General features: G+C 35.0%; 1 protein-coding gene across 3 annotated transcripts in view; it reads left to right on the top strand.

Moving 5' to 3' along the window:
* LOC117330504 (DCC-interacting protein 13-alpha-like) overlaps positions 1-26,631 on the top strand; it is a 58,897-nt gene that overhangs the window by 25,744 nt on the left and 6,522 nt on the right. For 2 of the 3 annotated variants that reach the window (XM_033888852.1, XM_033888851.1), the window contains 6 exons: positions 2,389-2,553; positions 18,855-18,985; positions 19,606-19,714; positions 20,284-20,370; positions 21,922-22,015; positions 22,485-22,535. In XM_033888852.1, the coding sequence (XP_033744743.1) occupies positions 2,389-2,553; positions 18,855-18,985; positions 19,606-19,714; positions 20,284-20,370; positions 21,922-22,015; positions 22,485-22,535 (637 nt within the window). Of the gene's footprint in view, positions 1-2,388; positions 2,554-18,854; positions 18,986-19,605; positions 19,715-20,283; positions 20,371-21,921; positions 22,016-22,484; positions 22,536-24,628; positions 24,645-26,631 lie in introns of all 3 variants that reach the window. The other variant, XM_033888853.1, reaches the window with a different exon arrangement.

The raw sequence follows: 26,631 nt of genomic DNA, 5'->3' as shown, positions 1-26,631 counted from the left end.
GGGTGTGATAGTGTTTCTGTTATAGTATCAATATGTAGGGGTCATGACATTGGGTCACAGCATAGCTTCACATACCGGGGCAGAGTGTAGGGTGTGATAGTGTTTCTGTTATAGTATCAATAGGTTGGGGTGATAACCTCGGGTTACATCCTAACTTTACATGTCAGTGTGGGTGTGAAAGTGTTTCTTATAGCCAAAGTATTGACAGGTAGTAATAACAACTCTCATTCACAAAACTGGGTCACATTCTAGCTTCACATATCGAGGTAGGTTTTGAGTGTGGTAGTAGTCTTTAATAACTAGAGTATCAGCAGGAAGGGATCATGACCATATGTCATACCATAGCTTCACATCATTGCTCTATATATCAGGGTATAGGGTGTGGGTGTGATATTAGTGACAAGGTTTTGATCACATCTAGGGATGGTAACAATATTCTTAATGATTAGAATACAAGCACTGTCGGATCACACCAAGGGGTGGTGTATTAAATTCTAGTGATTGTACAGCGATACTCAACTATTTCATATGACAATGATGTACTAATGATGTGGTGATGTCATTGGTAGATCTGTCAAGGTAGGGAGTGTGTTAGAGGGAAGGTCTGTACTAGATAGTAAGTGTTGTGAACTGTCAATTCTCTCAGTGTCCGAACTATTCTACGAGATGTACACCTAATATCAGCATATTGTCTGCATCTGCTGTGTGAAATTTCTCCATGCTACCAACATTTCCGTAAAATGTCTACACAAAAATCATATATCATTGTTTTGGTATGTTGAATTAGATATGTTGACATAAGGAATGTTGTTGGTATCTTGTTTTACCGTATCTTGTGACTGACCAGCATGTCTGAGTGGAGAAGCTATAGTCCAGAGTACATGATTAACATAAATTAGTACTTAATACACTAGTAATTAAACACAGCCTTCGTCACTTTTGTCCATGTCTCCAAGAGAACCTCTGGGTAGTGGTGTTCTGATCAGTCAAATTCCTCAAGTATCACTTGTTTGAGATATTTTGCCAATTAATTGAGTTCGAAATCTATAATAATATTTTGTCAGAAATGTCAGACATTATGATCAATGAAAGAATATTAGCTGATTGGTATAGCATATGAGAAAGAACTACGAAGGAATGAAAAAAAAAGTTTGAATACGAAAGAAAGATAATTAAAAATCAATCGGTTTAAATCGATCATCAATTAAATAAGCAAAACTGATGATCCCTTCAGGAAATTTGAACCGATTCCCATCACTTCCTCTGGGTTTTACAAATGGCCTACATGTGGCCATCTTGGGTTGTACTAATTGAAGTTTGTTATTTCCTAGAATGTCCCTGATAATTCATTCTTTAGTTACTATTATGTAAATTCCCTGATGTCCCTACTTGAGCATAAAAAATATTGATACTGATCATGAAAATAGAATGGCCAGTAGGTTGTCATCTTAGATTTTTACATTTGAATTTTGTTATCACAGTTTCTCAGAATGTACTCTATGGATCTTTCCAAAATTTCAATCTATTCATGTCCAATTTTGAGATTGATCAGAAAACCAAAACAACTATCACATTTTGTGAATCAAACCTGTCTAATACTTTTTGTTTAACAAATTGTGAAGAGGAAAGACTAAATATAAGTACATAAAAGATCATTTTCATAGAAAGATAAAAATAGTATTATGGTTGGCACACTGGGATCTATGAGGAAGACCTTTTGTAGATACCCTAGTATTACCTGGGATCTCTGAGTTTATGAGGAAGACCTTTTGTAGATATCTGGGTATTACCTGATTTCTCATCTGAGTTTATGAGGAAGACCTTTTTTTAGATACCCTGGTATTACCCATGCTTAAAGTAAAACCTTGATACAATTAGATTTAATGAGGAAGACCTGGTATTACCCATGCTTAGAGTAAAACCTTGATACAATTCTCATCTCATCACACAATGCCAACTATTTCATGGTATAGTGTAAGCATTTCTCCTGCTATCACTGATCCACAAGGATGTTGTGTGCTGGCTAGTGTGTGTTGTATACTATTTGTGATGATTTCTCTGCATGTCTTTATCAGTCAGAACTGCACTCTTTACAGGGTAACCTTTCGTGAAAATTAAAAAAATATATTTATATTTATTTGTTTATTTACAGAATTTCATAAATTTCAAATTCAAAATATATTTCATGGTCTAATTTGTCGAAAATAATTTCAAGTTGAAGTTTAATAGAAAGTAACCAGTCGCTTATGATATATCGTGCTTGTTTTAAGAGGATGTATGAAATCCTTGTGATGTCTGTATGAAAGGTTACCTGGCCAGTTCAGTGCTTTATTTATTTTTTTAGACTTGTGTGTTGATCATGTTCTGTTTCCTTTCTGTGATGTACAGTATTGCCAGTAACAACAACAACAACGCCACATCCCCGACGACAACCTCTGGCCCTGCCCCCTCCCCGGGCGATGCTTTCCTCCCAGATGCACCCATACAGTTTGACATTATCACACCCACGGATGAAAACGGCACCGTGACAACCAACCTGGCTGGCCCCCCAAAGTCAGTGCCATACCCTGTAGCATTTATTAGCTCACCTGGACCGAAGGTCCGGTGAGCTTATGCCATGGTGCAGCGTCCGTCGTCCGTCGTCCGTCCGTCCGTCAACATTTGATTCAAATCGCTACTAGTCAATAAGTTCTTATTGGATTTTGACCAAATTTGGTCAGAAACATCCTTGGCAGAATGGGAACAGATTTTGCATAAATGGTGACTCTGACCCCCAAGGGGCCTGAGGGGCGGGGCCCAATAGGGGAAATTGAGGCAATTCCTTTAAATCGCTACTAGTCATAAAGTTATGAATGGATTTGAACCCAATTTGGTCAGAAACATCCTTCAGGAAAGGGGAACAGATTTTGCATAAATGGTTACTCTGACCCCCAAGGGGCCAAAGGGGCGGGGCCTAATGGGGAAATAGAGGTAATTCCTTCAAATCGCTACTAGTCATAAAGTTATGAATGGATTTGATCCCAATTTGGTAAGAAACATTCTTGGGGGAAGGGGAACAGATTTTGCATAAATGGTGACTCTGACCCCCAAGGGGCCTGAGGGGCGGGGCCCAATAGGGGAAATTGAGGCAATTCCTTTAAATTGCTACAAGTCATAAAGTTATGAATGGATTTGAACCCAATTTGGTCAGAAACATCCTTTGGGGATGGGAAATAGATTTTGCATAAATGGTGACTCTGACCCCCAAGGGGCCAAAGGGGCGGGGCCTAATGGGGAAATAGAGGTAATTCCTTCAAATCGCTACTAGTCATAAAGTTATGAATGGATTTGAACCCAATTTAATAAGAAACATCCTTTGGGGAAGGGGAACAGATTTTGCATAAATGGTTACTCTGACCCCCGAGGGGCCAAAGGGGCAGGGCCCCATATGGGAAATAGAGGTAATTCCTTTTAATCGCTACTAGTCATAAATTTATCAATGGATTTGAACCCAATTTAGTAAGAAACATTCTTTGGGGAAGGGGAACAGATTTTGCATAAATGGTGACTCTGACCCCCAAGGGGCCAAAGGGGCGGGGCCTAATGGGGAAATAGAGGTAATTCCTTTAAATCACTACTAGTCATAAAGTTATGAATGGATTTGAACCCAATTTGGTAAGAAACATTCTTGGGGGAAGGGGAACAGATTTTGCATAAATGGTTACTCTGACCCCCGAGGGGCAAAAGGGGCGGGGCCCCATATAGGAAATAGAGGTAATTCCTTTAAATCACTACTAGTCATAAAGTTATAAATGCATGTTGTAAACTCAGAGAGTCTGGACTTCATTATTTCTTTAAAGCAGTTGGGATCCCCACGCTATAACCATAAACAGCATTGTTTGAGGTTAACAAACAAAAGGAATTGAACATGAACATTATTTTGACATTTGGTCAAATCCAACCAGGTGAGCGATACAGGCCCCATGGGCCTCTTGTTTTCTGTCATTGTTGTTGTATTTTTGTTGATGACTATGTAGATAGTTCTTCAGGTAGGTATGTTCCTGTAATGGAGAGAATAGCTAGATATTGTATATTTTAGTTTTAAAAAAAGATTTATTTTTTTTTACAAAATACATGGGTACAATACAATAGACTCATCCATTGGTGAAGTTTTAGTGAGACAGTAAGCACTATTTACAGACAGTTATTGCAAGTACAGAGAGGAGCAATACACATTTTGTCATGGTTGTAAATCTTTAAAAGACTTTAGGAAAAAAATGTATGCATATGGAAAATATTTTAATGAATTACAAAAATTATTTACCGAGAGGAATTAACAGTAGGTTTTTTCTGTGGTATCTATCATAATTACAGGTAAGTATTATGTACAGGTGAACAAATCGGGGATTGTCATATGTTAATAGTAGGTACATATACCCCCAGCAATAACCAACTTGGTGGTTCATTGTGATAAAATCCTTCATTCGGGTACTGCCGTCTTTATCCACCAATAAGCCCATGTTTGGTAATATTTTGACAATGTCTATCACAGTTCAGCAAGCATTCTCATTGCTTGGCCTGCAATAAGCCTACCCCCAAGTCAAATTTATAATTATGTTGGTTTCCTAGGCTTATTACAGGATAAATATGGTAAATAGGTAGGTACATAATTAAGGACAAGTATTATCATACTGTACATATACCAGGTAAGTAGGGAGGTACAAATGGACAAGTATTATACTGTACTCATAGGTAGGGAGGTACAAATGGACAAGTATTATACTGTACACATAGGTAGGGAGGTACAAATAGACAAGTATTATACTGTACACATAAGTAGGGAGGTACAAATGGACAAGTATTATACTGTACACATAGGTAGGGAGGTACTTATGGACAAGTATTATACTGTACACATAGGTAGGGAGGTACAAATGGACAAGTATTATACTGTACACATAGGTAGGCAGGTACAAATAGACAAGTATTATACTGTACTCATAGGTAGGGAGGTACATAGGGACAAGTATTATACTGTACTCATAGGTAGGGAGGTACATAGGGACAAGTATTATACTGTACATATACCAGGTAAGTAGGGAGATAAATATGGACAAGTATTATACTGTAATTATAGGTAGGGAGGTACAAATGGACAAGTATTATACTGTACACATAGGTAGGGAGGTACATATAGACAAGTATTATACTGTACTCATAGGTAGGGAGGTACATAGGGACAAGTATTATACTGTACTCATAGGTAGAGAGGTACATAGGGACAAGTATTATACTGTACTCATAGGTAGGGAGGTACATAGGGACAAGTATTATACTGTACTCATAGGTAGGGAGGTACATATGGACAAGTATTATACTGTACTCATAGGTAGGGAGGTACATATGGACAAGTATTATACTGTACACATAGGTAGGGAGGTACATATGGATAAGTATCATAGGTAGGGAGGTACATATGGACAAGTATTATACTGTACTCATAGGTAGGGAGGTACATATGGATAAGTATCATAGGTAGGGAGGTACATATGGACAAGTATTATACTGTACACATAAGTAGGGAGGTACATATGGACAAGTATTATACTGTACTCATAGGTAGGGAGGTACATATGGACAAGTATTATACTGTACACATAAATAGGGAAGTACATATGGACAAGTATTATACTGTACTCATAGGTAGGGAGGTACATATGGACAAGTATTATACTGTACACATAGGTAGGGAGGTACAAATGGACAAGTATTATACTGTACTCATAGGTAGGGGGGTACAAATGGACAAGTATTATACTGTACTCATAGGTAGGGAGGTACAAATGGACAAATATTATACTGTACTCATAGGTAGGGAGGTACATATAGACAAGTATTATACTGTACTCAAAAGTTAGTTAGTACATATGGACAAGTATTATACTGTACTCATAGGTAGAGAGGTACATAGGGACAAGTATTATACTGTACTCATAGGTAGGGAGGTACATAGGGACAAGTATTATACTGTACTCATAGGTAGGGAGGTACATATGGACAAGTATTATACTGTACTCATAGGTAGGGAGGTACATATGGACAAGTATTATACTGTACTCATAGGTAGGGAGGTACATATGGATAAGTATCATAGGTAGGGAGGTACATATGGACAAGTATTATACTGTACTCATAGGTAGGGAGGTACATATGGATAAGTATCATAGGTAGGGAGGTACATATGGACAAGTATTATACTGTACACATAAGTAGGGAGGTACATATGGACAAGTATTATACTGTACTCATAGGTAGGGAGGTACATATGGACAAGTATTATACTGTACACATAAATAGGGAAGTACATATGGACAAGTATTATACTGTACTCATAGGTAGGGAGGTACATATGGACAAGTATTATACTGTACACATAGGTAGGGAGGTACAAATGGACAAGTATTATACTGTACTCATAGGTAGGGGGGTACAAATGGACAAGTATTATACTGTACTCATAGGTAGGGAGGTACAAATGGACAAATATTATACTGTACTCATAGGTAGGGAGGTACATATAGACAAGTATTATACTGTACTCAAAAGTTAGTTAGTACATATGGACAAGTATTATACTGTACTCATAGGTAGGGAGGTACATATGGACAAGTATTATACTGTACACATAAATAGGGAAGTACATATGGACAAGTATTATACTGTACACATAGGTAGGGAAGTACATATGGACAAGTATTATACTGTACTCATAGGTAGGGAGGTACAAATAGACAAGTATTATACTGTACTCATAGGTAGGGAGGTACATATAGACAAGTATTATACTGTACTCATAGGTAGGGAGGTACAAATGGACAAGTATTATACTGTACTCATAGGTAGGGGGGTACAAATGGACAAGTATTATACTGTACTCAAAAGTTAGTTAGTACATATGGACAAGTATTATACTGTACTCATAGGTAGGGAGGTACAAATGGACAAGTATTATACTGTACTCATAGGTAGGGAAGTACATATGGACAAGTATTATACTGTACACATAGGTAGGGAAGTACATATGAACAAGTATTATACTGTACTCATAGGTAGGGAGGTACATATAGACAAGTATTATACTGTACTCATAGGTAGGGAGGTACAAATGGACAAGTATTATACTGTACTTATAGGTAGGGAGGTACATATGGACAAGTATTATACTGTACACATAGGTAGGGAAGTACATATGGACAAGTATTATACTGTACTCATAGGTAGGGAGGTACATATGGACAAGTATTATACTGTACACATAGGTAGGGAGGTACATATGGATAAGTATCATAGGTAGGGAGGTACATATGGACAAGTATTATACTGTACTCATAGGTAGGGAGGTACATATGGATAAGTATCATAGGTAGGGAGGTACATATGGACAAGTATTATACTGTACACATAAGTAGGGAGGTACATATGGACAAGTATTATACTGTACTCATAGGTAGGGAGGTACATATGGACAAGTATTATACTGTACACATAAATAGGGAAGTACATATGGACAAGTATTATACTGTACTCATAGGTAGGGAGGTACATATGGACAAGTATTATACTGTACACATAGGTAGGGAGGTACAAATGGACAAGTATTATACTGTACTCATAGGTAGGGGGGTACAAATGGACAAGTATTATACTGTACTCATAGGTAGGGAGGTACAAATGGACAAATATTATACTGTACTCATAGGTAGGGAGGTACATATAGACAAGTATTATACTGTACTCAAAAGTTAGTTAGTACATATGGACAAGTATTATACTGTACTCATAGGTAGAGAGGTACATAGGGACAAGTATTATACTGTACTCATAGGTAGGGAGGTACATAGGGACAAGTATTATACTGTACTCATAGGTAGGGAGGTACATATGGACAAGTATTATACTGTACTCATAGGTAGGGAGGTACATATGGACAAGTATTATACTGTACTCATAGGTAGGGAGGTACATATGGATAAGTATCATAGGTAGGGAGGTACATATGGACAAGTATTATACTGTACTCATAGGTAGGGAGGTACATATGGATAAGTATCATAGGTAGGGAGGTACATATGGACAAGTATTATACTGTACACATAAGTAGGGAGGTACATATGGACAAGTATTATACTGTACTCATAGGTAGGGAGGTACATATGGACAAGTATTATACTGTACACATAAATAGGGAAGTACATATGGACAAGTATTATACTGTACTCATAGGTAGGGAGGTACATATGGACAAGTATTATACTGTACACATAGGTAGGGAGGTACAAATGGACAAGTATTATACTGTACTCATAGGTAGGGGGGTACAAATGGACAGGTATTATACTGTACTCATAGGTAGGGAGGTACAAATGGACAAATATTATACTGTACTCATAGGTAGGGAGGTACATATAGACAAGTATTATACTGTACTCAAAAGTTAGTTAGTACATATGGACAAGTATTATACTGTACTCATAGGTAGGGAGGTACATATGGACAAGTATTATACTGTACACATAAATAGGGAAGTACATATGGACAAGTATTATACTGTACACATAGGTAGGGAAGTACATATGGACAAGTATTATACTGTACTCATAGGTAGGGAGGTACAAATAGACAAGTATTATACTGTACTCATAGGTAGGGAGGTACATATAGACAAGTATTATACTGTACTCATAGGTAGGGAGGTACAAATGGACAAGTATTATACTGTACTCATAGGTAGGGGGGTACAAATGGACAAGTATTATACTGTACTCAAAAGTTAGTTAGTACATATGGACAAGTATTATACTGTACTCATAGGTAGGGAGGTACAAATAGACAAGTATTATACTGTACTCATAGGTAGGGAAGTACATATGGACAAGTATTATACTGTACACATAGGTAGGGAAGTACATATGGACAAGTATTATACTGTACTCATAGGTAGGGAGGTACATATAGACAAGTATTATACTGTACTCATAGGTAGGGAGGTACAAATGGACAAGTATTATACTGTACTTATAGGTAGGGAGGTACATATGGACAAGTATTATACTGTACACATAGGTAGGGAAGTACATATGGACAAGTATTATACTGTACACATAGGTAGGGAGGTACAAATGGACAGGTATTATACTGTACACATAAATAGGGAAGTACATATGGACAAGTATTATACTGTACACATAGGTAGGGAAGTACATATGGACAAGTATTATACTGTACTCATAGGTAGGGAGGTACAAATAGACAAGTATTATACTGTACTCATAGGTAGGGAGGTACATATAGACAAGTATTATACTGTACTCATAGGTAGGGAGGTACAAATGGACAAGTATTATACTGTACTCATAGGTAGGGGGGTACAAATGGACAAGTATTATACTGTACTCAAAAGTTAGTTAGTACATATGGACAAGTATTATACTGTACTCATAGGTAGGGAGGTACAAATGGACAAGTATTATACTGTACTCATAGGTAGGGAAGTACATATGGACAAGTATTATACTGTACACATAGGTAGGGAAGTACATATGGACAAGTATTATACTGTACTCATAGGTAGGGAGGTACATATAGACAAGTATTATACTGTACTCATAGGTAGGGAGGTACAAATGGACAAGTATTATACTGTACTTATAGGTAGGGAGGTACATATGGACAAGTATTATACTGTACACATAGGTAGGGAAGTACATATGGACAAGTATTATACTGTACACATAGGTAGGGAGGTACAAATGGACAGGTATTATACTGTACACATAAATAGGGAAGTACATATGGACAAGTATTATACTGTACTCATAGGTAGGGAGGTACATATGGACAAGTATTATACTGTACTCATAGGTAGGGAGGTACATATGGACAAGTATTATACTGTACTCATAGGTAGGGAGGTACATATGGACAAGTATTATACTGTACTCATAGGTAGGGAGGTACAAATAGACAAGTATTATACTGTACACATAGGTAGGGAGGTACAAATAGACAAGTATTATACTGTACACATAGGTAGGGAGGTACAAATGGACAAGTATTATACTGTACTCATAGGTAGGGAGGTACAAATAGACAAGTATTATACTGTACACATAGGTAGGGAGGTACAAATGGACAAGTATTATACTGTACTCATAGGTAGGGAAGTACATATGGACAAGTATTATACTGTACACATAGGTAGGGAAGTACATATGGACAAGTATTATACTGTACTCATAGGTAGGGAGGTACATATAGACAAGTATTATACTGTACTCATAGGTAGGGAGGTACAAATGGACAAGTATTATACTGTACTTATAGGTAGGGAGGTACATATGGACAAGTATTATACTGTACACATAGGTAGGGAAGTACATATGGACAAGTATTATACTGTACACATAGGTAGGGAGGTACAAATGGACAGGTATTATACTGTACACATAAATAGGGAAGTACATATGGACAAGTATTATACTGTACTCATAGGTAGGGAGGTACATATGGACAAGTATTATACTGTACTCATAGGTAGGGAGGTACATATGGACAAGTATTATACTGTACTCATAGGTAGGGAGGTACATATGGACAAGTATTATACTGTACTCATAGGTAGGGAGGTACAAATAGACAAGTATTATACTGTACACATAGGTAGGGAGGTACAAATAGACAAGTATTATACTGTACACATAGGTAGGGAGGTACAAATGGACAAGTATTATACTGTACTCATAGGTAGGGAGGTACAAATAGACAAGTATTATACTGTACACATAGGTAGGGAGGTACAAATAGACAAGTATTATACTGTACTCATAGGTAGGGAGGTACAAATAGACAAGTATTATACTGTACTCATAGGTAGGGAGGTACAAATAGACAAGTATTATACTGTACTCATAGGTAGGGAGGTACAAATAGACAAGTATTATACTGTACACATAGGTAGGGAGGTACAAATGGACAAGTATTATACTGTACACATAGGTAGGGAGGTACAAATAGACAAGTATTATACTGTACACATAGGTAGGGAGGTACATATGGACAAGTATTATACTGTACTCATAGGTAGGGAGGTACAAATAGACAAGTATTATACTGTACACATAGGTAGGGAGGTACAAATAGACAAGTATTATACTGTACACATAGGTAGGGAGGTACATATGGACAAGTATTATACTGTACTCATAGGTAGGGAGGTACAAATAGACAAGTATTATACTGTACACATAGGTAGGGAGGTACATATGGACAAGTATTATACTGTACACATAGGTAGGGAGGTACATAGGGACAAGTATTATACTGTACTCAAAAGTTAGTTAGTACATATAAAACTGTGTTGTTGATCTATAAACAAGGTAGGTACTTCACAATGTACAGCCTTAGGCTATCATATTGTCTTGGTTACATAGGTACCAATACTTAGGATACAGTGAGATGAACAACAATATGTATGATACTGCATGACATTCATATGACAAAAATATCATCCAATATACCTGTGTGTGACAATATATGAAAACAGTATATTAATTAAGGATCATACTGATGTTTTTATCACCCTTTTGAAAAAAAGCCATTGAAATTTTAAATGTTTTGACAATTTGTGATAAGTACATTTTAAACCTGACAGAAATACGGCTACATTGAGTATAAAATAACAGTTATTGTGTGGTTCTATTTGCGTGCTGTATATGGCTCCCTCTGGACTGTATTGTACAGTGAGTATGTCTTCGTAGAAGTGTCGTCTGCTCTGCATACTTTGTTGGTGTTGTGAGCCATGATAGGCTGCTTGTGCTCCGGCCAAAATATAAATTTGTACTCTGCTAAGAAATGCACATTGATTTTAATTTTTGGATGTTGTGATATTCTTGTGAACATCTTACTTAAATAATCAGAACTTCATCACTATACATATTATTTATTGATTAATATATCATTGCTGGGCATATAACATGTTCTATATCTATACATTCATAGGTCTTCAATTCATTTATCATGAACTTACTATGTTTATGAACTTTGGATGAACGTTCATACAAGTGTTAAGTAGCATTGTACAACTTCATTTGTCAGGCTCCTGTTGTCGATGTTAAAATCACATCTTTGCTGAATAGAAAAAGTTTTTCACAACTATATTGTTATGTTATTTAGACTTTGAGTGAACTTTACATTATTATTCAGTACAGATTTTCATGAATGATTTTTAAACGAACATTAATGTTCGGTTATTGCAATCAAGAACTGGACTGAGAAATATGACCATATTTGGTAACCACATTCACCAATACGCCATCTACTGTCTGTTTCAATGAAATATGGCTGCCCCCATGGCCTTACGCTTCAAATAATTTATGTGCAAAAACATCTTCGTTTTATAGAGTAGTTTTACTGAAAATATTGAAATGTATTCAGTAGATGTTTTCAAGATGCATACGATTTGAGAAATGCATAACGCTAGCGAAATGTGAAGACTAAATGAACATGAACTTTGCGAATAACTCCAGGTCAATATATTCATGTAATCAACTATTGCGCAGGCGCATTCGTCTCCGGATGTTTAGAAAGTTTTGCTCCTCCGTGTTCATTCCAAAACGGCTGACATTAGGCCTATAGCATAGGTCTGCAAATATGTCCGCGATTTACTTAAATGTGTAATATATATATTCTAGAATGTTACATCATTATCAACTAGGTGTGTATTTCTATAATTTAGAGAAAGAAATATATCAATAACGGCAAACGAGACGATACATTGTATCATAGGTTACTGTATAGGCTTACAATAAAGTGGTATTTGTGGTCAGGGTGACTGGTCATAGCGTTAACGTTGTCATCGATTTCCATATACCATTTTCCTTTGACGAAAATGACCAATAGATCAAATGCAAATGATAATATCTTGTTATGTGCACGGGATTGCGTGTTGTAAACGATACTTGGAACGTATTTACTGTTGTAAGGGAGGTAACTGCAAGATTACGGAAATCAAAAGTTCTACCAATTTGATTTGTCGATCTCATGACTTTTCATAACTACGGCAATATTCCGATGATATCAACAAAAACATTTTTGGATACGTGTGGTTGGCAGTTGTTGTCATGTTTAAAATGAACAATTATATAGCTTGTTTTTATTTCGGCAAAGACGAGAATATTTACTGAAACGGACCACAGGTGAAGCGGACTTGGAAATACCGACGCGAAGAGAAATGGTGCTTAATTATAATATAAATTGGCATTATTTTCAGAGAATTGACCCAAATATATGTTCCTCAATGCCTAATTGTATCATATGTAAAATATTAGAGGTTAATTTGACCGAATTTTAAATTAATTTTTCATTTGCGAATCGCAACCCGATTGTCGTTAAGAGTTGAATTACCGAAATGGCCGATAGTGGACCCAAAATCGATATTTTTACGAGAGAATGGACCCAATATAGTAATCTTTGGTGTGTGTATAGAGACCATATGAATTTGTTTTTCATTTACCTGGAAGTATTTGGAAATAATTTGCAAAATACCGAATTCACGACCGAATTTTCGATTGTGACGAACTACTGAGACGGTGTTAAGTTCATGTTAAGTCAATCTGATTAAAATCAGCTGTTACATGGCTACGTTTACTATGCGCTACGTCTACGTAAATTTTTTTAAAGCCGGAAAACGGAAATCCGGATTATCTAAAAACAAATGCAAAAATACTTGTGATAGTCACTTAATTTGATATTCAGCCGTTAATTGTTATTTGTAATTTTATAACTTCTGATATATTGTGATTGATTCTCTATATAATATTGCTGTGGAACTTGTGTTATTTTTCAAACAAATTCATTTTAATAATTTGTTAATTTAGAATTTTCATGAAGTCATGATCAAGACTTGAAATTCTCACTACACCATACTTCAAACTGAAAATTGAAGTCAAGCAAATGAGTTAATATTTACCTTAAATATTTTTCAATATACATTTATTAGCATAAATAATGGACGCAGCCTTGTAGCCTCTATATCCATATCAATATCAATACATAGTATAATATAAATATTTCCTGTGTAATTAATTGCTTTATATTAGTTCCTGTACATTCATGAATAAAAACGTTTATTTTTCCAATGATCATCTAACATTATTTCAAATTTTATGACAGAATCAGCATTGACAACAATTTGTGGCAAGCTATTCCATAAATCAATAACTCGGTAACTGAAAAAAATTGTTTCCTCCCATCAAGACGACATCGCTTTTTGAATATTTTCTTATCGTGACCTCTGGTTCTACTCATCTTGTCCATTTGGAAAAAGTTTTTTGTTATTCTACTATCGTATATGTTATTTACTATCTTAAAAACGTTAATCATATCTCCTCTGGTCCTACGGTGCTGTAGCGTTGGGAGATTTAACCGTTGTAGCCGTCCCGAGTACGATATATTTTTAAATCCAGGAATCAGTTTTGTTGCCCTTCTCTGCACATTTTCAATGAGTTCTATATCTTTTACTTTTGATGGGTTTCAAACAAATGTTCAGATGACTATTTGTGCCATGCTGTTACAAGATTTCAGTTACAATTCTAAAATTGAATTAGTATGTAAATATATGTTAGCCTGTCAATATCCACAAAGCGAGTGTAGTCTACTGTACTCAAAGTCATGCCAGTAGATAGCGGTACATATACCGTAAATATTCGCGTATAGTGCGCACTTTTTTTCAAAAATTGACAAGTGAAAAAGACCACTGCGCACTATACGCAAGTACAAGCCTTTTCCCAGTCAGAATGAATGTGATTTGACCGAGATTTGTGATCGTTTCCTTTCAAAGCAGGATTGATTTAATACTTATATATATATATATATATATAAAACATATATAAAGCATTAAGAAAGTAATAGTTAACAAATAATCAAAGAAATAAATAGTTATTTTAATGTTTAATTCCTTGAAATTGTGTATTTATCAGCAATTACGTGGATTTATCTAAGTCGATCGTGAGCCACATGTTCCGTACACATACGATCTCACTTGAGCATGTTCCCGTATTCAGGTCCAAAACGATGTATAACATCTCAATTAACATCAAACAAAACTTGAAATGATATAGCAGTACTTAATTATTTCATACTTCTAAATTAATCATCTTATTAATCCAGAGTGCTGCCAGAACTGATAACGTTCAACTTGTTTATTTCCGGAAGCTGTAACAGCACGCATGCGCAATTAGGCAAGTGTAACACTAATGCCTTGATCTCATGCGGCAGTCACTGACCAACTGGCCATATAAAATACGATCTGACTGTGAAAACTACCGGGGTACTCTTATTTATTGTCTGCACTGTAGATTTATCCATTACACATGTTAATTCATCGATATAAAAGTTGTGACCAGCACGATGACTGCAGACTTGTTTCCGTACTGTAACAAAATGGCAGCCTGTGTTACATTACGTAGCAGTCAGCTTACTAGTCAATCTTGTTATAATTGAGCTTAATTAGCTTTGTATGTTCGTTGACATATACCACACGAGATCATACCTGCGTGAAAATCACAAGGTAATTGAGGGTAGGATTAATTATTTTGTTGGTACAACAGCGTAGATGGGACCTAGATGGGACCGCTACAATTTGCAAGCTGACTAGGCCTGTGGCGGTATAATGTAAACAACCTGTCAATCCAATGTGTCAAATCTCACCGGTGATTCCAATTAAATGTGGTACATTGTAAATAAGCTTTCATAAGTTACAAATTCCTATCATCTTATGCTTTAGAATTCATCTACCGCTTAGTTGAAAATTAAAAAAAAAAAATTGTTAATTTTTTTTTTTTTTTGAAAATGAACCTCAAAAACGTACCTGCGCACTATACGCGAGTGCGCACTATACCCGAATATTTACGGTACCTGACCCCTGTCACAGGTAACAAGACTATCACCTGTCCTCACTTAATTGTTATAATATACTTGTAGATGAGAACAACAAGGTTTTACCTGGTACATGTACTTACTGCTTACATCTAGTGCTTACTTGTGTGAACTATAAATCAATAACAAAATGGTTCATATATTTCTATATATGACTTCACAAATTATTTGGTGTCTGAAGATCTGAATGAAGTGAATAAACGATGTATTAAATTATTTTTATGAAATATTCAAGTCATTGATCATTCTCTTTTAAAAATATTGATTTCAGGTCCATTTTGGTAATTCAACTATGACGGCAATTAGGCCTCAAATGGCGAATGATTACAAAAATTTTAAATACTTCAAATACTTAAATACGGTCAAATAAACCCCTTATATTTTACATCTGATTAATTTTAACATTGGAAAACATATAATTGTGTCCATTCTCTAAGCAGTGCTGCACTGGTAGAAAGTACAGAATAGAGCTTCATAAATATATTCTCAAAATTACTAATTACCCCGGTAAATATAACATTTTACATAAACCTCCCATGACTGATGGTGAACTTAAACTTGCAAAATCTCCTGTGTCATTCCAATTTTGATGTGTAAATATATACACATACGGTATATATATAGATATAGATATGGAATGCTTCACAAGTTTGCATACAGTTATGGAATCTTATAACACCCCCAAAAATGTTCTCTACACATAAAGGTGTGATTTGTGCAATTACATTGCTGAACTGTGTGGTTCAGTATGATTGGATGATCAGCATTGGAAAAGGACAATAAATAGGGAATGTGTCGTCCCATCGAATGGACTGTAATCTTTGTGATCAGGTTTGAAGTTGAAAATGAAGCTTGAAGTTTTCTTTTCCTGTTTGCTGAATTATTCGATGAAGATAGTCTTTATCTGGTTGTTATCACATTGTTTACAATACTCTAATTTATACCAGAAGTATATCTTCTCATATAAAGATTTATTAACATCAAATGATTCCAGCACAAAAGGAGTCAAGTTTTTTGTTTTGAAGTACCATACATGCTTTAGTACAGTTTCAATAGGATACATTCCTAATCCGGGATTTGATTAGCAGCTCTGGTTTTGGTTTTCAGTAATTCTTTATGTGTGTTTCATCATATTAAGTTGAACTAACGATGGAACTAGCCTAAATTTAGTGCATATTAGAAGTTGGCATCAATAAGGTCACAGAGTCCTGGCTGTATTATAACTGATGATGCCTTCCCGAAAGAAAGAAGACATATTTTATTTTCATCCATCCAAGATAGATCAACAAACTTCCAATTTCAATTAGGACCTTACAGAGACATGCATGTGTACAATCATATCACAACAGCTGCAAACATTTCAAATTATTTGCAATTCATTCCTAAACCGATATCAGTAAATTTATCAACTTTAAACTTAGAAGATTACTGATTTTGCATTAAACAATAATGTTCGTTTACAGTACTTCCAGTACTTTGATTAATTTTTATTAGCCCAAGGTAAAACCTAGGTCAATTGTTACTACAATACACATAGAAATAGTTGTTACTACTTCGTTAGGTTACGATGAAAATTCACATAGGTATTCATTATGAAAATAACTTGAACAAGTCTAGTATTCATTATGAAAATAACTTGAACAAGTCTATTTTTCATCACCCATTTTCTGAGGTCACTGGTTCTCCGAATCAGTATATCCAATATGATGATACCACATTTCAAGACCCCACAGAAACTGTCTTAGTTCATTGTTGCTGTATATAGGGAAAATCTGCATCCATAACAGTATCCTTACAAAATGGAAATACTAATATATTCAAAAATGATCTCATCATCTATAGTACAAGATGATATCTAGCCCATTGTTGGCAGCATTGTATTACTTTTCTGTAATATTTTCTATTTACATTTCAAAGATAATAATTTGACCAATTAATATTTTTCTAATGATAGTTATTTGCCAGTTAGGTTAATAGTTGTAACATCACCACCAATAGTTACTACACCACTGCTTCAGTTTAATCTGTAGTGTTGTTTTGGCATGGTGTGATCTGGTTTAAAATTAAATCGACATCATTTCATTTTGCTAATAGCATGTCAAAGTTTTTCATTTTTGTTTTTTTGATTTTGATTATCAAAATTTGTATTTGAAACAGAAATGTAATGGTTTTATTTGTATATTTTTTGTTTGCTTGGATTGTACAGTTGTTAAACATTTTGTGATTTAGTGATGTATATGGCTATTGGCTGGCAGTTGTGGCTAAACAAAATTTTCATCTTTAAATACACTGTATATGCTATTGAATGTAACCTAGTATCACTTTTCTTCTGAATCTTGTTAAAATCCATGGTTTGGTATATTATCAACTCCTATCAACCCAAAGTCATTTAAGGACGACACAAGTACAAATGATAATTATATTTTTATGTTGGTCTTCTTTCTTCAAGCATGACAACAGATTGTTTTCCTGGTACTGCTGTAGCCATGGTTACATCCTAGAAATCGTGCATATTTTCCCCATTATAAACAATCTTTGTACCATCAAATTGAGAGAATTTTCCCACCAGTAAGAGAAAGTTTTTTCCAACTTTATGACAATTTTTGAATCTGTACTATTGTACGACTATGTAATAAAAAGTCACCTCCAGCCAAATCTGTGAAACTTATTAGGCACTCTAGTCTTAGATAATTGTAGCTGTGATAACCATTATATTTATTTAGAAGACAAAGAAATAGAATTCAATAGATTCAGATTATTATTATTCAAATGGAAAGATTGAGGGGGTTAGAAGACAAAGGCCCAACCCAACAATCTACATGTAAAGAAGATAATACAATGTATGTACATATATACGTATAAATTGCCATCTATGATTACAGAAGGATCAACCCATTTGACCAGTCTGCCACTGATGTACTGGATACGCTGGATGCTGCCATTGAAAATGCATCATTTGTGGAGAGTTTTGTCGTGCGATTCCTTGGGTCAATGGAGGTGAAGAGTGACCGAGGTCTGTTTACATTAAGTGTGTTTCCAATATTTTGTAAATCAACTCTTCTAGGTCAAGGTCATGGTAAAATGTTAAAGTCCTTGAATCAACCGTTACTTCCATGTTACTGATTATACCACACTAAAAGTGAATACACATACAACTAGTCAGTAACATTAGTGTTTACGTGTCACTTCGACCCTTGCTGAAGGTCACTGTTCAAGGTCAATTTATACAACTAGTCAATGACATTAGTGTTTACGTGTCACTTCACCCTTGCTGAAGGTCACTGTTCAAGGTCAAATTTCATTCTAATGTTTTTGACCATAAGTTAGCTTATAAAATAGTATTACACATGGAGCTTTTAGCTGGTTTCCAATCCCGCATATACACTGTTTAAAGATGGTTGTTGTTAAAAGAAATTCTGAAATAAACACAGTTTAAACTAAAATTTCATTACCAAGATCTTTGATATCTTTATTACTGAAAATCCTCAATTCAAATAAACATAGAAGTATATGAATCACTTCCATTTTTATGGTGTCATCTTCTGGCCATTTTCCTATTAAATATCAGATAATTTCTTATTGCTGTGGAGGGCATTCAAGTCATTACCTACATTACATTGTCTTTATTACTAGGAGAATCCTTGGTGCATGAGACAATGAGACAGATCATGGCTGCTCGTGCCATACACAATGTGTTCAGGATGACAGAATCTAGACTCGTGGTGTCTAGTGAATGTATGAGGTAAGTCATGGTGGCATGAAAAGATATGGTCGGGGCAGAAACCTGTCTGACCATGTGGGGTTTTCTTTGGGTACTCTGGCTTCCTCCCACAGTCAGACTCCTGCACGCTTCCATCTGAGCCATTTGGTTTGTTTTTGTTTAACGTACTATTAACAGCCAGGATCATTTAAGGACGTGCCAGGTTTCAGAGGTGGAGGAAAGCTGGAGTACCTGGAGAAAAACCAACAGCTTACGGTCAGTACCTGGCAACTGCCCCACCTGCCACCATCTGAGCCAATAAAAGTGGTTATGTATTGAGTTGATATAACTTGTTTTTTGCAATTGTTGTTTATAAGTTATTAATGCAATAATAGTAAATCAACATTAAGACGTGAACTTAAAATCTGTTGGTTCATCTGATAGTATCATTATTATTTCTTGTCCATATAAATTTGTGTTTACATTAACAACATTGATAACATTACTTTTGTTTGAGCAACAATAACAATTTCCCAGTATTGTATACAGCATGAACTTGTGTAGGTACAGTAGTTATTTTGATATCTTGATTTTTTTTTTATTTGATATAGATTGGTAGATCCAGGGACGAATAACATTAGAACACAATTTAACCTGGGAGATATATCCTTTTGGTCAGCTCATCATGAAAACAACAGGTAAGTCACCATTCCTAATACCATTTATTTATTTAAGGCCCAAAGTCTTCGTCATTTGATGAAGTATTGCATAAAAATGAAACAGCCAAAAAATTCCATGCATGGGCCTAAAATATGAGTCACTAGGCAAATGTCTTCAAAACTTTTCTCCCCACAATGACTCCATATGACTTATCTGCCAAACCAATATACACAAACATACATACACAGGTTTACCCCAGTAAATATAATACATCATTAGTTGTTCGGTTTATAGAGGGTTCGGTTTGGAGAAGTTGATCGAAAAATGACTGGTCGAATTCCGGATATAATTGGTCGGACTATGTTTTATTAGAATGCACCCGATTACAAACCGGCACGTACATACGTAGACAATTTGGTTTGTCTGAATAATATGCATATTATGAAAGTTAATCAATGTTTATATTGCAGAATATATAAGAAAGGCAAATGACTATAACTATAGTTTTAAACAGTATTTTCACATGTACAACTACACTTTACGATCGCCCTACATTTTGTTACATCCGGTGAAGCTTCGTCATGTGAATGGGGCCAATAGTCCGATAAGGAATATTTTACACATCGAATAATATTAAAGGGTGTGAAGATGTTTTGTTTCAATATCAATTACAATTGATCAGTTGATACTGGTCGTATTTCCGACATAGCTATTGTCTAAAAAAAAACGTCACGGGCTTCATTTACGAAAACAACCCCCTTTGGGCCTCATTTGAATTACATGGGAAACTCAGGCTTCTAGCTCTACTTGCATTGAGAAGATAAACGAACCACCGCGCTTCAATGGATGTGGCATTGTTTCATAATTGTCGTGTTCATTATACACTAGGCCATCTGTCATAATGCCCCCTTGGGGTATATATTGGATACCTGTACAAATCACCTACGTAGGTCCAGAGACAATAAGGTTTCACACAATACCCGTCACAGTTGCTGTTTCACGGTTGACTGGCCTGACCTCGTGTCATAATCGCTCAGGTAAGGCCGGTTTTCAGAAGTAATTTTTTTGTATATTTTAACAGGAACCGGACACAAAATCGGTCCGGTGTTCGGAATTCAGAGGGATCGGTATTTGGAAGTTTTTTAATACTGTAATATAGAAGGACCAATTCCTTACAATGACAATTCGTTCAGTATTCAGAGGTGTTCGGTTTTTAGAAGGTTCGGTTTTCGGAAGTTGCACTGTATCTTCAAGGGACCATGCCAAGTTACAAAGTCAAAGCCTGAAGTTAAATCCCAACATCTAAAATCACTGGGCTATTGTAGGTCAACATCTGACAATTGTATCTTAAGTCTACAATAACCAGTTAAATCAACATGACTCTAGTTATATTGGAAGTTATCACATAATTTCTTTGATGATTTGAAGTACACAAGATATATATCATATTTCAGTAAAAAATCATTACATGGCTGGTCATAGATCACAAGGTAAAAAATCATATATAAAAAAACATCTTCAGTTTTTCGAGGCAAAAATGCTTCCTTCAATAAACTATATCCTCCATGATGAGTTCTTGTTTGTTTCAGACTGTTCGGGTTTATAACGAGAACCAAGGCCCAAGGAGCTGCAATCTCAACATTCGCCTGTCATGTGTTTGAGTGTAATGTATCTGCTGAGGAGGTAAGAACTGTAGGGGAAATCTAGAGGGGTCAGTTCTGATGATCAAGGTCTGCCAATGATTAATGATTTACAGTTTGTCAGTTCTTATGAATTCATTCTCAAGAATAATTTACATAGCTTAATTAGGTAGTTTATACTTCGTACATGAGAACTGCTCCCTGAGAATCAATATATATCTGCCAATTATCAATTATCAGTAGTTGAAACAATTCTATTTTAACATCATATAACATGTATGTTGTAAACAAATGTATTTCTATTGTTTATATACATTTATATGGGAGCCATGTAATATACAATTCACCACTTGCTCTTCACTGCTAAAGATTCCATTTAAAATGTGTACTGAAGGTTTTAGCTGGCTAACAATTGATGAATATGCTATTGACACTGTTGTAGATATACCAGGAAGGTTTTTTAGCTGGTTAACTATACATGTATACTAACACAGTGATTTGTTCTACTGTAGATATGCCAGGCGATAGGTACAGCCACAAAACTTGCCTTCCAGGCCATTATGGTAAGTAGTTCATTGTCTATGGTGTTGTTTCTCACCCAGAGTGAAAGTTGCAGTGTCTCTGTGTGCTCTTCAATAAAGCTAATATTCTTTATTATTGCTATGGAACTATCAGGTATTGTAAGATCACCTATATACTTCCAAAAAATCAATTTGCTAAAGGGGAAGCAATTTTAAATGCAATATTCCTTCTGATATTCAGACATTTAAATTCTGTTTAATAATTTTGTTCTTTTTTTCACATTATATGAACTTTAAGCACCTGAAAAATTATTTAGTATTTAGGGAAATGAATATTTACACAAGATGACTTACAAGGAAATAAGTATTTACACAAGATAATTAATAAGGAAATAAGTATTTAAACATAACAATCTACCACGAAATAAGTTTTTACACAAGATAATTCTTAATGAAATAAGTATTTTCACAAGATAATTCTTAAGGAAATAAGTAATTACAAAAGATAATTACAAGGAAATAAGTATTTACACAAGATAATTACAAGGAAATAAGTATTTACACAAGATAATTACAAGGAAATAAGTATTTACACAAGATAATTTACAAGGAAATAAATATTTACACAAGATAATTAAAAGGAAATAAGTATTTACACAAGATAATTACAAGGAAATAAGTATTTACACACAACAATTTACAAGGAAATAAGTATTTACACAAGATAATTTACAATATTTGTATTGAACAAACTCAGATAATAGGAAAGTTCCTTCACACAAGAGTTGTAGATATATTCATTATTTGTCTAGAGTAATCTCTTTCAAGGGTATTTCTGATCTTCGTTTCCACAGCAAAGTATTTTTCTGTGTATCATATTAAATCTAATAAAAGTTTATCAAGGTTACTACCAGTTATTTATCTAACAATGATTTTGAGGGACACACTTATTTTATCTAACAATGATTTTGAGGGACACACTTATTTCAGTTTGAGCTTTCTCTGTATCTTATAGATTTGCAGCTTTATTTATATTATGTGCCAGTTTTCATCACTGTCCTTTCCTTACTTGTCTTCCTTAAGTACTAAGAAATCGCCAGTTTGTTCATCTACTTTACTACAGTATCGAGTTATTCCCCAACCACTAGATTTCATCCTCTGAATATTCACCAGTCCATCAATGGAAGCCATTTTTGACATCATATATTGATACTTGTAATATTGTAGAATGTGAATCATCATCTTTTTTTTTTTTGTGGAGATAAGTAAATAAAAAATCTGTCTGTTGTATTTCCAACCGTTTCTTTTCAAAATAAACAAAAATTACAAACTACCTGAGTTAGGGCCACACTATCCTGTAATAAAACTATCAACTATACATATTGTATTCATCTAATTACTTTAATTTTTTCAACTGATTCCATGTACCAGAAGTGTCAGTGTGAGTTAAATCTGTCCTATTTATAATCTATTATACAGGGTAAATGATACATTCAGGGATAAAACATATTATAGAATCTGTTCATCAATTGATCATGCCAACTTTGTAGAAATTTAGAAAAACACCATGCCCCACACCAACACAAGCACAACAGTTAGTGGAGTATATGTGAATAAGACTGTCATTGGGTCTGTAGACACAAGTTTTGCAGATTTCACTAGCTTAAATTACTGCACAAATTTTAATGCACTGAGTGCCAGCTTGTTTCCATAGCTATTAAGAGAGTTATGTCCCCTTGATTTTCCTGGTATTATGGACACACAGAGTTTCAGATGGATTGTGTAATTATCATTTCAACCCTTTTTGAATGTATTACAATCCTTCATATACTATTATGTTAGTGTGTTTTGTCTTTGACATTTATATATTTATTTGGTAAAATTTACCTTCAGAAAATTTTGACTATCAAATCATAGCTCTAATTACCCATTTCTGAGTATACCCTTAAAATGAGATTGAAATAATAAAATTAAAATGATTCGGGCATTACTCACAGGGGATGATACCAGTAGAGACGTTTTTTGAACGATGACATTATACTGTATTAGTAAAAGAGGTATTTGAGAGAGATTGTCGGTTAAAAAAATCATTTGTCAACTTTTGTTGATCATTTGTCTTCGTCACTTCCTTCCAGGCTGCTAAAAATGAGGGTAATTTCATTATTTCATATGCATCGTCCATGTTACTGCCATTTATTACTGCATATACTGCTATTATGTTACAACATGTTACATGTTAATGTTGTGTTACTTACTGTATATGTTATTTATTAATCCTGTTACGTAAATTTATGTTCCTTGTTAATCCCGTTTTGTTACTATATGTTCCTTGTTAATCCTGTTGTGTTACTGAATGTTCCTTGTTAATCTTGTTACGTTACTATATGTTCCTTGTTAATCCTGTTGTGTTACTATATGTTCCTTGTTAATCCTGTTGTGTTACTATATGTTCCTTGTTAATCCTGTTGTGTTACTATATGTTCCTTGTTAATCATGTTGTGTTACTGAATGTTCCTTGTTAATCCTGTTTTGTTACCACATGTTCCTTGTTAATCCTGTTACGTTACTATATGTTCCTTGTTAATCATGTTATGTTACTATATGTTTCTTGTTAATCCTGTTGTGTTACTATATGTTCCTTGTTAATCCTGTTGTGTTACTATATGTTTCTTGTTAATCCTGTTGTGTTACTATATGTTCCTTGTTAATCCTGTTACGTTACTATATGTTCCTTGTTAATCATGTTATGTTACTATATGTTCCTTGTTAATCCTGCTATGTTCTTCGTTAATGTTGCCCTGTTGCTACTGTAATATGCTACAGTCATATCATTCTCTATGTTACTCCTGTATACCACAAGTAATACAACATGTATGCTGCCTTACTCACACTGGTGGACTGTGTAGAATGATGTAATAGATGATACAGTAACTTTCCACTACTTAGATATAGGCTTCATTAGATATTATACCAGGGAGTAATGTAAGTGATCTATCTCCTGTTGGAAACTCATTTCATGTAATGATTCAGAATATCAAATCATTAGTTATCTCCCCTTGATAAAGTTTCATATGCTGTAATTATTAATTACCTGATCCTTACAGTTTATGCATCTTGAAAAAATAATAAACTTCATGTGATTAATTCAGAAAACTATCTGATCATGAGTTATCTTTTCTTGAAAGGAAACTGTCTGAGCCTTACAGTTATCTCCCCTTGAAAATGATTTACTGAATGTAATATTTCAGCATTTTTATATCATAATAGTTACCTCCCCTTGAAAAGTTCAAAAGTTCAGATTTATCTTATTATTTACAGTTATTTATGATTTATTTTATACCAGAATGCAGAAAAACCCTTATCTCCCTTTATAGATATTTAAGATAAAAATAATGAAAAAAAAAAATCAGTCAAATAGCCTCAATGTTTAAAGTTATTTGGCTTTGAAACCACTAATTAATTTCAGGTCATCTTTCAAATGTGCCATCGGTATAATTAAAAAGAATTCTAAAAAGACAATATTAATGTGTTTCAGTTACTTTTCAGTTGAAATTCATGTGAAATTTACATACTTTTTTAACATTAGTTTCATGCTAGTAGAGACAAGTTACTGTTGGTATCAAGCAGATTTCTTCTGACTTATATCAAAATAACTGATTTCCATGATACCTGACAAAGCTAGAAGGCCGGGAACTATTTGTATATTATTGCCTTTTATTGAGGGCTCTATGGTCTGATAGTGTAACAGAGGGAAGGCATGGTACCTGAGCTAGAGGTGTGGGTCTGATAGTGTTACTGAGGGAAGGCATGGTACCTCAGCCAGAGTTGTGGGTCTGATAGTGTTACTGAGGAAGGCATGGTACCTCAGCCAGAGTTGTGGGTCTGATAGTGTTACTGAGGAAGGCATGGTACCTGACCCAGAGGTGTGGGTCTGATAGTGTAACAGAGGGAAGGCATGGTACCTGAGCTGGAGGTGTGGGTCTGATAGTGTTACTGAGGGAAGGCATGGTACCTGAGACAGAGGTGTGGGTCTGATGGTGTTACTGAGGGAAGTCATGGTACCTGAGCCAGAGGTGTGGGTCTGATAGTGTTACTGAGGGAAGGCATGGTACCTGAGCTGGAGGTGTGTGTCTGATAG

The sequence above is a fragment of the Pecten maximus genome, chromosome 7 (genome assembly GCF_902652985.1).
Source record: "Pecten maximus chromosome 7, xPecMax1.1, whole genome shotgun sequence".
NCBI classification, from domain to species: Eukaryota; Metazoa; Mollusca; class Bivalvia; order Pectinida; family Pectinidae; genus Pecten; species Pecten maximus.
This window is presented reverse-complemented; position numbering and strand designations above follow the sequence as displayed.